General features: G+C 38.6%; 1 protein-coding gene across 1 annotated transcript in view; it reads left to right on the forward strand.

Annotated features, from left to right (window-relative positions):
• Window positions 1-16,489, forward strand: part of LOC131683770 (U1 small nuclear ribonucleoprotein A) — a 592,476-nt gene that overhangs the window by 97,177 nt on the left and 478,810 nt on the right. Inside the window, exon 2 of the mRNA XM_058966045.1 lies at window positions 15,538-16,217. Coding sequence (XP_058822028.1) covers window positions 15,984-16,217 — 234 coding nt within the window. The 5' untranslated portion in view covers window positions 15,538-15,983. The remainder of the gene's footprint in view (window positions 1-15,537; window positions 16,218-16,489) is intronic.

Below are 16,489 nucleotides of genomic sequence, written 5' to 3' on the forward strand. Positions count from 1 at the left end.
ACATTTTTCTCGCAATGCACATATCGGTTACTACAGGCCTTTTTTACACATAAAATGTAATAATACTTACTCGGTCGGTTTTTGGCATTCTCTTGAGATAATGATGAAATGCTTTTAAGGATTCTGTTTGGATTGTAGAATTCTCATCGAAGTTTTCTTAGCATTCTGATGGAATCTATTTCAAAATTTCGAAAAGCTTCCGTATTTCTATGGTTTTTTCTCTGAATTTTGATGCAGGATTCTAGAGAAAAGCTTCTCAAAAATCTGGTGGAATCCTGCTAAAAATAGTATTCTGCTGAAAATTATGATTTATTCAAGATGCTGATAGAATCATGTTCCTATTTTCAATGAAATGCTCTGAGCTCCAGTGGACTTTGACACAATATTGCTATTCTTCCTCCATTCCCTTCAACAATTGATTCCTGCTCATAATTCCAATGACATCTTTAACCCATTCGACAAGTAAGGCTAATAACTGGGACTAATATCTTTCATTCGAGCACTAACAGTTATAAATATTATCAGTAGAAGTTATTACATTTAATCTGATTTGGTTGCGCTGAAACAGTGCTGCCAGGGATAGTTTATATTAATGGTGAAAATGAATTTTGGAATATTGTCATAGCCTAATATGTGAAAATATTATTGAAAACTGATAGAACTTTCTAATTTAGACTACCTTAAACTACCTATTTCATGAAATTGGACTTAATCGGAAGGTGAATATTGAGCAGCCCCTAGCACTGCGAAAGAAGCACCTATTTTTATAAAACCAGGTTTTTCGTGTTTAATGATACCAACAGTTCTAAGAAAAAATAGTTTTGAAGCCCTATATGCGGTAGAAACAAGTTGGTCGAGAAATGGTTAACAAGATTCTGATAAGAGACTTGGCAGTCACTGGAGGCGAGCTCAATTCATGGGTAGCTCAAGCAAAAATGGATGTTAGGCTATGTAAAGAGGGTGCCTGCAGTACTTCTCGCTGAGGCCGCCGCGAACCCAGCATCTACAGAACCTTCTGTAGTTCTTCGCTGGTGACAAACATGAGTTTGCGAAGATCACATGCGTAGTGATCACCTGACAATCCGGTACCACATTGGTTAACTAAATGTTATATGTGACACCACCACGTAAATTAATCTGGATGCAAGAAACAGACGACCCCCAGTTTATTTACTTACTTTATTTTTTTTCTAGTATACGAGTAATCGAATTTACCTCGGAAAATCTTGTGTTGTATTACAGAAGACAAACTTTATTAAAAAGTTTGTCTTAGAATTCTTGCACAAATAGCTATAAACAACTAATACATACTGTTAACTAACTGAAAATACAAATCACACCTTGAAATTCTGAAAAATCTGCTAGGGTCAGAATAGGTACATTTACATTTACCATAATAGGAAAATTATTTAACCTGACCATTTTATTTCCAATTTATTCGCGAATAAAGCTTAAATTCATAAAATAACAGAAAAATGTTTGATTCGATTATCCAGGGTGAGATTTTTTTGAAAGCCGTAGTGAAACATCCATTTCCAAATTGTTTGCACTGTCAAGTGTATTTCCAGTTCTTTATCTAAATCTAAATACCATGATTTTATTTAATTGTTTCAAAAATAGGCTAGTCAATCCTTGGACGTATGCTTTGTCAGTACAAGTCAAACATACTTTTTGAGATTGTTCAAAACTTTTGCAACAGAATTCTTACTAAATAGATACATGTCGAGGATTTCGTTGTCGTTTTTCACTTTTAATGATGCTCCATCATGTATTTTCGAACACTAAAAAATTCAACATTATTACGAAGTTTATCCAGAAATTTGAGAAAATTCGTATGCTTTTACAATTCCAGTGATGAAACAGCTATTATGTATAATGTTTATATTGAATAAAATGACAGCAACTTTTATATACGCTGAAATGAAACTAGATTTATTAGGGTGGATAAACATTTTTGCTCCTTTTCGTTATTTACTACAATTTCCAGAGTCTAGTATTTTTGTAATGAATTTGATAATCTAGTGCATGTACAACATGCAAATTAAATCGTACCTTGAAACGATTTTATCGAGAATATTAAACAAATAACTGATTTTGTGACGGGGTGGATAAACTTTACGTAAACGTAACTTTGCAGAATTATGATTAACTTGGATCTGTAGACTACCACAAGAAACCGTGATTACCGCGCATACGGTACCCCGCTGACGTATGAATGGTTCGGGTTTGCATGTCTTCGAGCAAAATCAGCCGGGATGCAAAGTCTTCCATCAATAAATAGAAACACGTTTCGCCACTTGGATGCAAATACCTCTATTTATAGCCCCGAACCGGCACCGAGAACAGCAACAGTATCAACAACAGCAACAACAACAACAACAACAACAACAACAACAACATTAACCACAACTACTGCGGTGCGGTTTCCCGGCGAACTGCGGCAAATGAAGTGTGGCCGGCTGCGATCGATCACTTCTTGGGGGCTTCCGTTGCACTTGGAACATCGCACTAGCGTAGCGTACTTACCGACCCACACCAACACATCAATCGACTGCTAGTATGTGCACATACTATTGCGTTACTCAGCTCGGAGGTAATATTTTTCGCCAGGTGCACGGTTGCTACTACCGTGGCTGAAGTGTCTGCTTTGCGAGTTTGTTTCTTCACATGCATTCTCAATAATCTACTACCCACCTATCAGCTTGGAGGTAAATCAGCTGGAAGTATCAAAAGTCTCACGGCTCGGCCCACTTGCACCGACGACGTCGTGATTGATTCGAACGGGGAAAACTACTTTTTTATTCGATGCGAAATGTGTTGCAGCCTTCCAGATCGGCGAGTGGGGCACAAATCGAGCGTACAACCTTGAATAGAATGTGGGCGAAACTCGGGCGGGGGCACCTGCTTTGGGCATGACAAGGGTTTCGTTGCCGGTTGCCAGGAATGTGGTCCCTCGAAAAGCAACGCATGTTGGCGGTTGTTTTTCCAATTCGAATTGGGTTTTGGCGGAATATAGGCGGAGATCGTTGCAGAACAACTGAGGTGTAATATATTTATTTAGATCTGGGACGATAGAATGTAATAGCGCGATAAACATTATTCGTTGGAATTAACTCCGATCTCAATGCAACTTTGCAGTTTTTTCGTTGTATACAAAGAATAATACAATATAATATTGTGAGAATTGCTTGAAACAAATGTTCAGTGATCATTAAAAATATAATAGCATAGATAAAAATAAGTTATACAGAAATAGTTAAATTTCAGAATGGAAAATAATTGCTTATTCTTAAAAGATGAGTTTTATGTATTTGTACAATACTCTATTGAACGTAATATGCTGAGTTGATATGACGCTTTTCATAAGACACTATTTGATCTATTTATTTTAGTTGTTACAATACCAATAGATCTTGTGGATGATACAGACTATTGTTGAGATTAGTTCCCAAAAAAATCGAAGTATCTTGAAATCATATCATATGTTAAGAAAATGCGATATGTCACAAGACAAATCAGACTATATACACTGTTCAAAACATTTTTCACTTCAGTCTAGAGAACTACAACTACTACAATTAATGCTACAATATTCCTGAAATCATAGGATGTTCCATTATTTTATAGAGTTGCCTCTGTATGTAATCTAAAATTATATTATATTCGTTGGTCATAATAGACCACTGTCATATATTTTACGGTCCACTAATCTGTGGAACTTCATCGCATCATGTAAGACGTATAACTCCGAAAAAAAAATATGCTTCGTTCTCGAAATCGCAGTTAAGTTTAGGGCTTGTAACTTGTTTTGGACACTTTTTCAGATGCTGGTAAATCGACGTTCAAATAATGAGATTTTCACAAACATTTAAGAACTTTTTGTTTAATAATTTTTCTTTATTATAGGGGAAAGTGGTCGGTTGTCGGCACCCCTACGTAACTTTTGACAGAAAGCAGACATGGACATTCTGATAAATATTATTTGTGTGTTATATTAGCATTGTTGAAGCAAACAGACTCGAATGTTCTGTTCTACAACCAATATATTTTTTGAACAAGTGAAACTCTACTTAGCAGTTTTTTATGATTTGCTTAGTGTTATAGAAAGAAGTAAATCGATCAAAAAATAATATTGAATATGAATATTTACGATTTGAATTTATTCTATTTTGTGATTAAACATTGAATAGCACCGAAATGTTCGCCACAAGTTTTTTTATCAGTTTTCAAAAAGGTTACGAAAATCGGTTGTCGGCACCTCATTTTTTGTAACAAATGCTTAGTTCTCAATAACCTAATCAGTATTTGGAACGGGCTTTACAAATAGATACCATAGATACCGTGTTTTCATCGCTAGGTAGCGTTGTATATACCAGATTTTTAGGACCCGAAAATTTGGGTGGGATAGCGGGTTTACCCTGTAGCACCAATCCCCTTTTGGCTACGTGCTAGCGTGGATTTCTATCTGATTTGTGTAAAGCTTTGGTAAAAAATGAACTGCCTGAAACTCGCTCAATTCGTCTTAGTCTTATTCGCACCAATTTTTCATATACACTTATTGTGGTTCTGATGAAGAATGATGTTCGTAATGCGCTGGCAGCTGAAATGAATAAATTTTCTTTTCCCTTTAAATCTTGATAATTTTCATTCATATTGTTCCATTTTTAGTTAATTTTCTGAAGGTGCAGACATTTTTCAAAATGGTTAAAAATTATTATCTTACTGAATTGTTAATAATTTTTTTCATGTTGACAGAATAAACTAAATTCTTTCATAAGTTATTAGCTAAGGCCTCTAGCTTTCCATTGTTATGCTTATTCCCATATATTGTTTACTTGGACTAATTTTGTGAGCCGAAACCAAAAGTGTGCCGACAACCGAACACATTCCCCTATCCTTATTGTAAGTTCATCCACTTTTTTACAGTTCATTCACTTAATGCTTTTTATTCGTTTTGTTTATAAATTTTACCAATTCAATTAATTTTATTCTTTAAAATCATTTAGTTCTTTTTTCATTTTATGCATTTTAATCACGCAACTGATTTAATAAATTTTATTTGTCGTTTTTTATTTTTTCATCATATTAATTTTATTCATTTTTTGTTGTTGGGGGAAACTTTGCCACTGCGACCACTATTCAGGTTATCTTTTGTGGCTTCATTTAAAGCTATTTCTTATATTTTATACCATTTTTTTCATTTCCATCAGTTCATCCTGTTTATTTTATTAATTTTATTGTTTTTGTGCAGCATATAGTAACATTACCTATTTACATTACATAATCATATTCGTCTTTATTACTTTCATTCATTTGAATTGCTCAATTATTGCAGACGAACTTTTGGAAAGACCTGGGGTCTCAAACCTAAATACATCTATTGAATTTACACGCCAATTGTACGTCCAATATTGTCATACGGATGCCTTGTGTGGTGGCAGAGGGGAGAGGTGATGACAGTCCAGTCAAAGCTAAACCATCTGCAAAGAATGGCGCTCATGGCGTTGACTAGTGCTTTCACCACGACTCCGTCTGCTGCTCTTGAGACACTTCTAAATATCAAACCATTACACATATACCTCAAACAAGAAGCACTATCATGTGCTGCAGGTTAGTGGGCTTTGGAACAGTAACCATGTTGATCTTGCTACCAGTCATACCCGATTGTGGTCACAAATGATTACATGGGGTGAAGATATTTTTGCTCCAAGCGATATTATACTCAAATGTTGTTTTCCTTACAGGACATTCCCTGTGAAGATTCCCTCTCGAGAGGAGTGGTTGTCTGGCTATATGGAAAGACAACAACAAACGCAAGTGGTCTGTTACACTGACAATTCTCTAATGGAGGGACGCACAGTGGCACCTGTTCATACCAGTGGCGGATCCAGAGGGGGGGTCTTGGGGGTCCGGACCCCCCCCCCGAAAATTTTTAACTTCATGAGAAATTTTAAAGTAGTTTCTATTTTAAATTCATTCTAAATTCTAAAACATTCCAAATCAGATTCGTTCACCAACACTGATTTTAATTAAATGAGGGTATTACATATTACGTATTGTACAATGAATATTTCAAAATCGAAATTTCAGACCCCCTCCGAAATTTTTTTCTGGATCCGCTCCTGGTTCATACGCATGTGTAGCCAATCTCATCGGATAGCAGAAATGGTTGACAAAACCAGTAAAAATCACTAATTTTTCAGTAATATGATGTTGTTTCGGCAATTAATTTGTAAGGAGATTTATGAGCTACTGGGCGTTTCCATATGGGTATTTAAAAAAAAACATAGATATACCAACTTCGGCGCAAAAATGCGCAAGATGAACCCTATATATCTTGAAACTACACTAAATTTTGAGTCAGATTCATGATAAAGTACCCATGGGAGACCATCTCAAAAATTGGAAGACGTATAAAGATAAATTACTGATATGATATGAAACTTTTAAATTGTTTTTTTTTTTTCAATATAGAACAAACGTAAATCAGTTTTGCACAAAAATCTCCCATCTATAGTTTAGCATATTAATTCTTCTTTTCCATGAACTTAAAACTGCTCCAATCGGCTGTGTAGTTCTTGAGATATCGCCATTTGAAATCGTACGGTACTAAAAATTCTAATGAATTGAATTGAACAGAAATCCTTGACATCACTTGCTTCAACGACAAGTTAAAAATTCATTTTTCATCCGATTATAGTAAAATTTTGAAATATCTTTATTCAAACTGAGAGAAAAATAAAATAAATATTTACAAAAGAATTACAAGACATTGATTTTTGGGGTTTTGTCACTCGTCGTGCCACTGTGGGACGCGCTGGTGCTGGTGTCTACTGTCGTGAAATGAGATTGGAACAATCTCACTCACTAGGTAGATACTGTACTGTATTCCAAGCAGAAATATTTGCGTTTATGTGCGGGGTACAATCGGCCCTTCAACTGAGTTTGTCCGGCGAAGTTATAAACTTCTGCTCTGATAGTCAAGGTCCTTAGCTCAGACAAATCCCGGTCCAAGCTAGTGATCGCGTGCCGAATCCAAACCGAAGAACTAAGCATTGTCAACACTATCTACCTTGTCTGGGTGCCTGGACATTGCGGTATTACTGCAAATGAATGGGCTGACGAATTAGCCAGGACAGGTTCAGCGATTGACTTCGTTGGTCCTGAGCCCGCGCTGCCAATTTCGACAAGTTGGATAAGGGAAAAATACGGTCCTGGGCTTTGTCCGAGCATCGCAATTATTGGAGAAATCTATAAACGTGTCGCCAACCAAAGGCGTTTCTAGAACAACCGTGCCCAGTGATTTCGAAAAATCTCCTGCATTTTTCGAGGCTCCACTGCGACATGCTGACCAGGGCTTTAACCGGCCACTGCAAACTCAATTATCACATGGTAACTATTCAGCGCGCTGAGTCTTTTTCGTGTGATCTTTGTGAATCCGACTACGGAACCTCATATCATATGATATGCAACTGTCCAGCGGTAGCGTAATTGCGATTTCGAGTCATCGGCCGTCCTTATATTGACGAAACCATATTTGAAACTCAGAGACATACTAAAGTTTCTTTACCAATGTGGTAAAGAGCTTTAGGCTTATTCGCAGGCAAGTTGAACTGCTTGTGAGTTCAACTTACCTGTTGTTTATTTTTGTTTTTGTGCTGTTATTTTGCCCACCCTTTCAATTCTACTTCCCCACACCTCCTTATCCTTTCCTTCCGCTCAAGAACTGATGAAAACACACGGCAAGGCACAAATCCCTACATACTACATACGGGGAACGTGCCATTTATGCCAATATATTCTGATTCCTGATGCCTTTTAATCGTTTTATACATATTTAAAAATTAAAAAAAACATTTTAATTTATTTATTTTTGTAATGATGTTAATGCATGTATTATTTGTATTCATTTTTGTAATATTTTTCATGTTATTCATTTCATTCATGATTTCATGATTTTCATTCATAAAAATTATCTGTGCGAATTTTTTTTACGTAATATTTGACTTGCATAACTTTTTGTTACAAACTAAATTCGAAATAAAGAACTCTTGTTTGACGAACAATATTCGTAAGAGTTTCAGCACATACATTACAGTATGACGTTATATACAATATACAAGTCAACATATTTTTAGATAACAATTAACTAACCAAGAAAAGTTGAGTGTTTTTAGGAATGGAGTTGACGAGTACATGACGGAAATCGATGTCAGAAGCAATTTAAATATCCAAGATGGCGACTTTCAGTTTATGTTTATGTTTATTACCTTCACCAACAAGCCCCTTGGCCCCAATGGTGGTTGCTTAAACTAATTACATTTTAAAATTGACAACATTTTCGCTTTTATAGCATTCCGCGTCCGGTTGAAGTCGAAGGCCGTCGCCACACTGTTAAAAATTCGTTGGAGTCCGGTTACAGCGCTCTGGCAACCATAGTTGGTTCTCCTGAACGGAACTCGCAGAAGGGAGTTATTACGTAGAGCTCGAACGCGGGCTTGAAGATCCAGACGTCCGAGGATTGTAGGGCAATCCACTCTGGCAGAGAGTAAGTCCGAGACGAACAGGGCTCGAGAGCAGTCCCTCCGAATGCTGAGTGTATCGAGGTGTATAAGCTGGCAACGGTTTTCATAGCTCGGCAGCTGAAATCTGTTTCGCCATGGGAGATGACGAAGGGCGAAGCGTATGAACCTGCGTTGGACAGCCTCGATTCTGTCAATCCCGATCTGGTAGTACGGATTCCAAACAGCTGAACAATATTCTAACGTTGAGCGGACCAACGCGCAGTAAAGCGATTTAAGACAATATACGTCCCTGAAGTTTTTCGCTATTCGGAAGATGAACCCAAGCTGTCGTGATGCCTTATCCACGATGTATGACGTATGTGGTTTGAATGTTAATGCCGAATCCATGATGACTCCGAGATCTTTGATGTGAGAGTGTCTTGGAATGCTCGAGCCGAAGAAATGGTAGTTAAACTGAGTCGGTTGGCGTTTCCGCGTGAACGTAACGATTGAGCATTTGCTCGGGTTTAAAACCATTCTGTTTTGATCACACCACGTGCTAAAGCTGTCCAGATCCCTCTGAAGAAGCTCGGCATCGGTTTTATCCCGTATTTGTTGAAAAATTTTCATGTCGTCGGCGAAAGAAAGGCGGGGTCCTTGTAATGTGAAATTGACGTCATTAAAGTAGACGAGGAATATTACTGGACCGAGATGGCTTCCTTGTGGTATGCCGGATGTAGCGAAGAATGGTGCAGATAGACAGTCCTTAATGCTGATTTGGAGTTGCCTTCCATCGAGGTAGGAACGAAACCAGCGCAGAAGTTGTCCATGAATGCCGAGTTTGTCCAGGTTCGCTATTGCGATATCATGGTTGATTTTGTCGAAGGCCGCAGATAGATCCATATAAATAGCATCGGTTTGCAATCCGTCAGCGAATCCATCCATTACATATGTTGTGAACGAGAGCAGGTTTGTCGTTGTCGATCGTTTAGGCATGAAACCGTGTTGGTCATCTGCAATGTAGTGTTTGCAGTGAAAGAAAATAGGATCTAACACAACCAGCTCGAACAGTTTTGATACAGCACTTAAACACGAGATTCCCCGATAATTGTCAATGTTCGATTTGTTTCCTTTTTTACGAACTGGAAACATGTGCGCTGCTTTCCAGCAGGAAGGGAATGTACCAGTAGTGAGTGATAGCTCGAAGACTCGCCGAAGTGGTTCAAGAAGCCCGCTGATGCACTTTTTGACAAAAATCGAGGGAACACCATCTGGACCTGGGGAACAAGATGCTTTCAGTTTGGCATTTGCTGCAAGAATGGCAGCATTATCGACACAAATTCGGTTGATGGTTCGTCCTAGAGAAGGAGTTAAATTAGCGGCGGCAGCGACTTGTTGTGGTGGCAAGCGCTCGTTGGAAAAAACGCTTGAAAATTTGTCGGAGAACAGTTGGCAAATTTCCTTAGTGTCGGTGCCTAAAACTCCATTAAACGACATACAAGATGGCAAACCGGATTCCTTTCGCTGCTCGTTAACATATTTCCAGAACGACTTGGGCTTGGATTTCAGTTGACGCTCGACGTTTCGCTGGTGTCTAAAAAAGGCGCGTCTGCTTTGTTGTTTGTATTCGTGGTTGAGTTGAAAGTAATGATTTCGTAATGCAAGTGTCTTATGCTTCGAGAATTTTTTAAATGCAGCTCGTTTGGCAGATTTTAAACGTCTTAGGACGGTTGATTGCCAGGGAGGGTGTTCATCGGTACTAATTGTTCGTTTTGGTACATGGCGGTCGATAAGGTAGTTAAGAATACTAGAAAACGTCATCGCTGCTTCGTTCGCGTCGTCATTGTTAATATTTTCGTCCCAGTTTATATCCAACAGCGTGCTAACGATGCTGTCGTAGTCAGCGTTTTTAAAATCGTAGACGATAGAGCTTGAGACGTCTTCAAAATTCACTCCTAAGTTACCAGCGAATACAAGATGTAGTGGGGGATGATGACGCACCTGCTTGACTAAAGGAGTCGGTGCAGTGCAGCAGTACGGAGCGCAGTCCCGGGCACTTACAAAGCAGAGGTCCAATGTACGTCCATTCTCGTTGGTGACATCATTAATTTGCCGAAGAGTTGCGCTGCTGTAGTTGTCCAAAATACAACTGGCATTGTTAATAAGCGCAGATTTTTCGATATCCAATCGTAGAAAACCATTACTTGCTTGGCACCACGTCAAGCCAGGTAAGTTGAAGTCGCCCAGTATAACGATATCATCAGACGGGGCGGCGATCGAGGCGATAAAAGAAACGGATCTTTCGTACATCGATCAGGCTGGAATCACGAATTCTGTCAGGTGGAAAATACACAACACACAGGAACAGATTGCGATCGGCAAGTTTCACTGATATCCACACTTGCTCGGAGCTCGCCCACCGGTCATCGTTGATCACTCGGGCTTTTATACCACGCCGAACGGCGATAAGCACACCACCGCCTGATGTCTTGTGGCTGTTGAGGGCATTACGGTCACAGCGGTAGACATCGAATGTTGAACCAAAGACCTGGCGAGACAGAGTACGGTTGTCGAGCCACGTCTCGGTCAAGGCGATAACGTCGTAACAGCAACCCGTGGTCGCGAGCAAATAGCTGTCCGTTGATGAATTTAGGCCACCAACATTCTGGTAGTAAACCTCGATGTTGTTGGAGGACGGATCAGGTACAGCAGAGAGCGAAGCCATGTTGCCGTGTAGGAAGATCCTTTCGTCAATCTCACGAACAGTATCGGAACGGTTCACGGTTGCCTGGTCGATTGTGGTGAGGGATTCGAGGCATCCCGAATCAACTGCGTTGCGCCCCAAAACACGACTATCGTCGTCGTCGAGAGAAATGGTTGGCATCTGATAACAAGATGTCGGAGCAAAAGGCAAAAAACTGGAAGCGAAGAATACATCAGCGCTTGAAGTGTTCGGAACAGATGTATACTTGCCATTTGCGGCAGGTTGGAAGACCCTTTCACCCATCCCACACACAGGACCGGGACGACTGATGATCGCTGGCTGCAAGTGCTCGACTGTGGCGGGGGGATCGAGGGTTTAGATAAATTCTCTGCCATCTCATCAATGTGGTTATTTCCAGAATGGGATACTTATGTAGATAAAATCACGGTGTGTTTGGTAGAACAAGTTTATTCGAAAAAAAATTGGCATCTCTAAAACTCCAGTATGTGATAGAATGAACTTTGCCCTTTCATTTACAATCAAAAGTAAAATATTTTGTCGGGGCTCCAGAACAACTTTGAATTTTACAGACCTTTTGTTTGAAAACGTAGGTTTTACAATGAAACTGATTTACCATTTTTACCACTAGGTGTTGCTAAAGACATTCAAATATTACTAAAACTGAGAATTAGATGGGCAATTTCATTGTCTACAACTATATAGAGAACTACAAATCGATCTAAAATCATTCGAGAAAGTTACTAAATTTTGCCAATGTTTTAAATTTACATGGAGCCTTAGTTAATAAGCCAATTTCATATTTGTGTAAAATGGTTTGCTTTAATTGAACAGTGTATTCAGAGAAATCTGAGTGCTGAAAAGCCCAACCAGAATGCAGAAAAAATATAATTCCAGATTCCACCGGTTCTTACATGCAAATAATTTTTCATGACCAAGAAGGTATATAGAAGAGCAGACAAAATTTGTATTAAATTGAGACTCTTTTCAAAGTTGCTGGGTAATGTGGTAAAAAGGAACAGGTTTTTTTTCTGTCAAAACTATATTTATTTCTACTTTTTCATTTCTACCCTCGTTCTGGAGGATTACTGATATAACCTTGAACCAACCTCCTTTTCCATCAACATCCTGTAAGATACATATTATTGAAATTTAAACATTTATATTTCAACAAACTTGATTAGATATTTAGTCATTTCAAAATCCTGATTAACGGTTTTGAAATTAGTATAAAAATGATAAAAAATATACAATTTTATGAGATTTAGTATAAATTTGTTAACTTTTAGGAAAAATTGGAGGATTTCTGTTCATCGAGCAATATACCTACAAGACTTTTCTTGTACTCCAATCACACTTTGGCTTTAAAAGGCACACATTTCACATAATTTAGGAGAAAGATGTCAAAGCATACTGTCATAATTAAGTCTCTTTGAGAAGAAATTCCGAAATTGCTATACGTTGAACGCAAATCACAATAGTCAATGATAAATAATAATAAATAAATATTATTATAAAAAGGACGCTCAATATAAAAGCAGATATAGTAATTACAACCTTTACTCGAAAGAGGTGTTGGTCTCCAAATTCTGTACTGAGTTTTTAGTTTTGTTGATATAGGCTCTTATATTACGCGAGAAATATTCAATAAAAAGGCTTAAATTACTAGAAGAATTTACTGAATGTATGATTCAGCGCGATGCTTTTAAAGGAAATTATGTAACTTGTTTTTGATGCCTTTTCCCAAGACTTTCGACAATCGTTTTATTTTTAATATTGAAGAGGACTAAACTAATTTTCAATCAAAAGCTAAAAAAAATCCGTCATTTGTTACAATGGCTCGAATTGTCTGATTAAGTTCATTCAAAAAAAAATTGTGAATTTAAGCCAATTATATTTTACCTTGTGCATGGTATCTTGTGATCAGAAATCTGGTCAACATTTGTTCTTCTGGGACTGGTGGTATCCAACGGGGAAAAACGATCGGAAATGGTGAGTAAAGCAAAGCAATCATGTGAAAAAAAATCCCCTCAGAGGCGAGACTCGAACTCGCAACCTTTGAGACTCCGGTCCAATGCACTAACCCTTATGCTATCTCTGGGTATGGTGACATCCCAGAAAGAACATATGATTATCCCATTGGCGACGGTGATCGTACCCTGCCTGTAAAGCGAGGAACTACACACAACGGCAGCTGATCACCCCAACACATTTGATCTATTTAATTTCCCCGCTAGATACCAAGGCCCGGGTTTTTATAATCGTCTGATGTCTAATTTTTAGTTCATTACCCATCGTACTTCGGTGGGTGACAGAGCTAATGAAGACTGTCGATTTCTGGTCCCTTGTCCAGTGAACAGAGGTATGACGGGAGCGGATACCACCAGTCCTAAATAAGGTATTGGCACTTAAGCCAAAAGACCAAAAAAATGAATTGTTAGATTTGTTCTTCTTATACTTCCATATTCATAAAATGTCATTGGCGCCCAAGAACCGATGGAATCTGAAAATATAATTTTTCCATTTAAATGAGACTTTGTAAACACCTAAATTCATCTGAATACACTGTTCAACAAAACCCAACAATTTTTTATGAGTCCTTGCAAAACGAGTTGTTAACCAGTAGGCCCTATGCCAATCTAAAATCTGATAAAATGTTAATAACTTTCTCGGATGATTTCATATCAATTTATATTTCTCTATAAAGGTGAAGACGATGAAATTTTTCATCAAATTCTCAATTTTAGTATTATTTGAATGTCTATTGTACCACCTAGTGGCAAAAATGTGAACTAGTATCACTGTAAAACGTATGTTTTCAAACAAAAATCTTTAAATAAAAAGTTGTTCTAGACCGCCCGACCGATTATTTTACGATCGATTGCAAATGAAAGGGAAAAGTCCATTCTGTCGTATCCTGAAGTTTCGCGGATACCGATTTTTTTGAATAAAGTTGTTCGAAAAAGACACCGTGCTCCTACTATAAATTAGAAGTCAATAATTAAACAACCAAAGCACTGGAGATATACTCCTTACAGTTTAGGTAATTTGAGTTATGATGGAGTCCAAAATATAAGCAACCATCTGTATTCGCTTATGTTGAAGTAACTAGAAGAAAAAAAGTTTTTGTTTTTTATTCGCCCAGATGCCCAACACCGCCTCTAGACGGCCTACTTATTTTAAGGCTTTAATGAAAAATCCATTACTTTCAAGAATTTTCAACATTATTTACGTATTTCTTATCACGAAGCCCACCTACAAAACTTTTTTCAAACCAAAAAAATTCAAGGATTAAAGCTGATTAAAAGATACTTTCACTGGCAATTCGTCAAATTCAATTATAAAATTACAGTTGAAGTCAGCAATCCTCAGCTGAAGGATACCGCTAACGACCTGACAATGTTTCTGACTAATCAGTATTTTTTACATTTGGATAAAAGAGAAACATTGCGGAAAATTCGCTAAATTGATTACCAAAGGGTTTGCTGTTCAAAAGCCCAGTAAAATTTCACTGTACCTAGTAATTCAAACTGTGTATTTGTATATTTAAATTTCGTGAAAATATTCGAAACGCACAGTGCCCCTGATGTACCGCTCCCAAGCATCGTTAACTCGGTTCTAGGTATCTTACAAGCGACCAAATAAACTTAGTTAATCTAGATTTCAACAAAATCAGTTAACGTAAATCCTTCTCCACCAACGGCATAGGTGCGAAAAAGATGAATAACGTATGAAGGCAAACGTGCGTGTCAGCTGCTATCCGTTTGTTTACTTCTCGCTCTCGGTCCAATCGGGTGCAGGCGAAGGTCGAGTTTAATTTCATATTAATGAACAATTTACAGGCAAATTGCAGTTTCCATTTTTCAAATAGTTAGTATATTAATCACTGAACGGAATTGGATGCACCGGTAGCTTATGTGGACGGGCGTGAAACCTCAGCTGTTTTCGATATATTTTTAATTTGAAAATATTAATTATGCAGCGTTCGGATTGGGACCAGGCTGACTGATGCGTTAGGTTTCTCGCGCGTCGCGGTCATTCGGTTTGGTCGGGGTACATAAATCAGAACGCTGATACCTGGATTTTATGGTATCACTCGGTTACTAACGCGTTCGACTATAATAGCGACGAATCCGCACACGTGGGTATCATTCGCGTGTTTGGTTGGAGAGAAATAATTAATTATGCATAGCTCGATCAATGAGCAGTAATTGAAATTTAAATCAATTCCTTTAACCGCAAATTTTACCCGGTTTTTTATTTCAATCTATATTTAATGGTTGTTTTCTTTTTTTTCTTCTCTCCTTTTAGAATCGACACATGGTGTTCGATTCAACAGTGCGTCCTTAAATTCCGTCACCATTTCGTCGACAGTGGTGAAACGAAGGCCAGCGCCGCAAATCACGGTAGCGAGCGCCCCACAAGTCCTATCGCCGAAGAGACTGTGCACGACACCGCTGGCCGGTGCAGCAACTATACCGGCCCTAGGTAACTGTCTAGTTTCCGCGCACCAACAGGCTCCGGCTGCTGCCGCCGTAGCCGCTGCAGCCCTGCTGCAACATCACCAAGCCCAGGCGGCCCATCATCAGTTCCAACAGCAACAGCAGCAGCAACAACAACAACAACAGCAACAACAACAAGTCCGTTTCCAAAATCAGCTGCTAGAATCGGTCACCAGTGTTGCCGTTCAGCAGCAACAGCAGCAGCTAGTGTCGGTTTCACTTGCGATCACATCCAACAGTCACAGTCAGCAATCCATGTTCACATCACCAATCGTAGCCCAAACCAATCCGGCTGTCGGTACACAGTCCATCAACGGTACACTCAACGTGAACGCGGCCAACAACAATCACAGCCTCGGGCAGACGCAAAATAGTCTCGCCGGTAGCAACGTGAAAATGGATAACTCAATGGGACAGATGACCCCGATGGCCCCGTTGGCGCTCTCCCAGAGCATGGACTCGGTGAACACGGCTAGCAACGAAGAAGAGGTGAGTGGCATTATGCGTAGAGTTGGATTGTTTGTTGAAAATTGAGATTACTTTGGATTTATGTTCAGCTCATTGATATTATTGTCGACGTTGGAAATATATTGAATTCTCTCTGTAAATTGCACTTGCATACAACCATGGCGTTATTATTAACAGTTATGTGTCCAACAAAAAAAACACCTTTAACAGGCCAACGAGGGTACCCGGGTACCCACAAATTGAAATGCTCATAACTATGGCCTCCCTCAACCGATTTGGACACTTTTAGATAT

This window comes from Topomyia yanbarensis, chromosome 2, assembly GCF_030247195.1.
Source record: "Topomyia yanbarensis strain Yona2022 chromosome 2, ASM3024719v1, whole genome shotgun sequence".
Taxonomy (NCBI): Eukaryota; Metazoa; Arthropoda; class Insecta; order Diptera; family Culicidae; genus Topomyia; species Topomyia yanbarensis.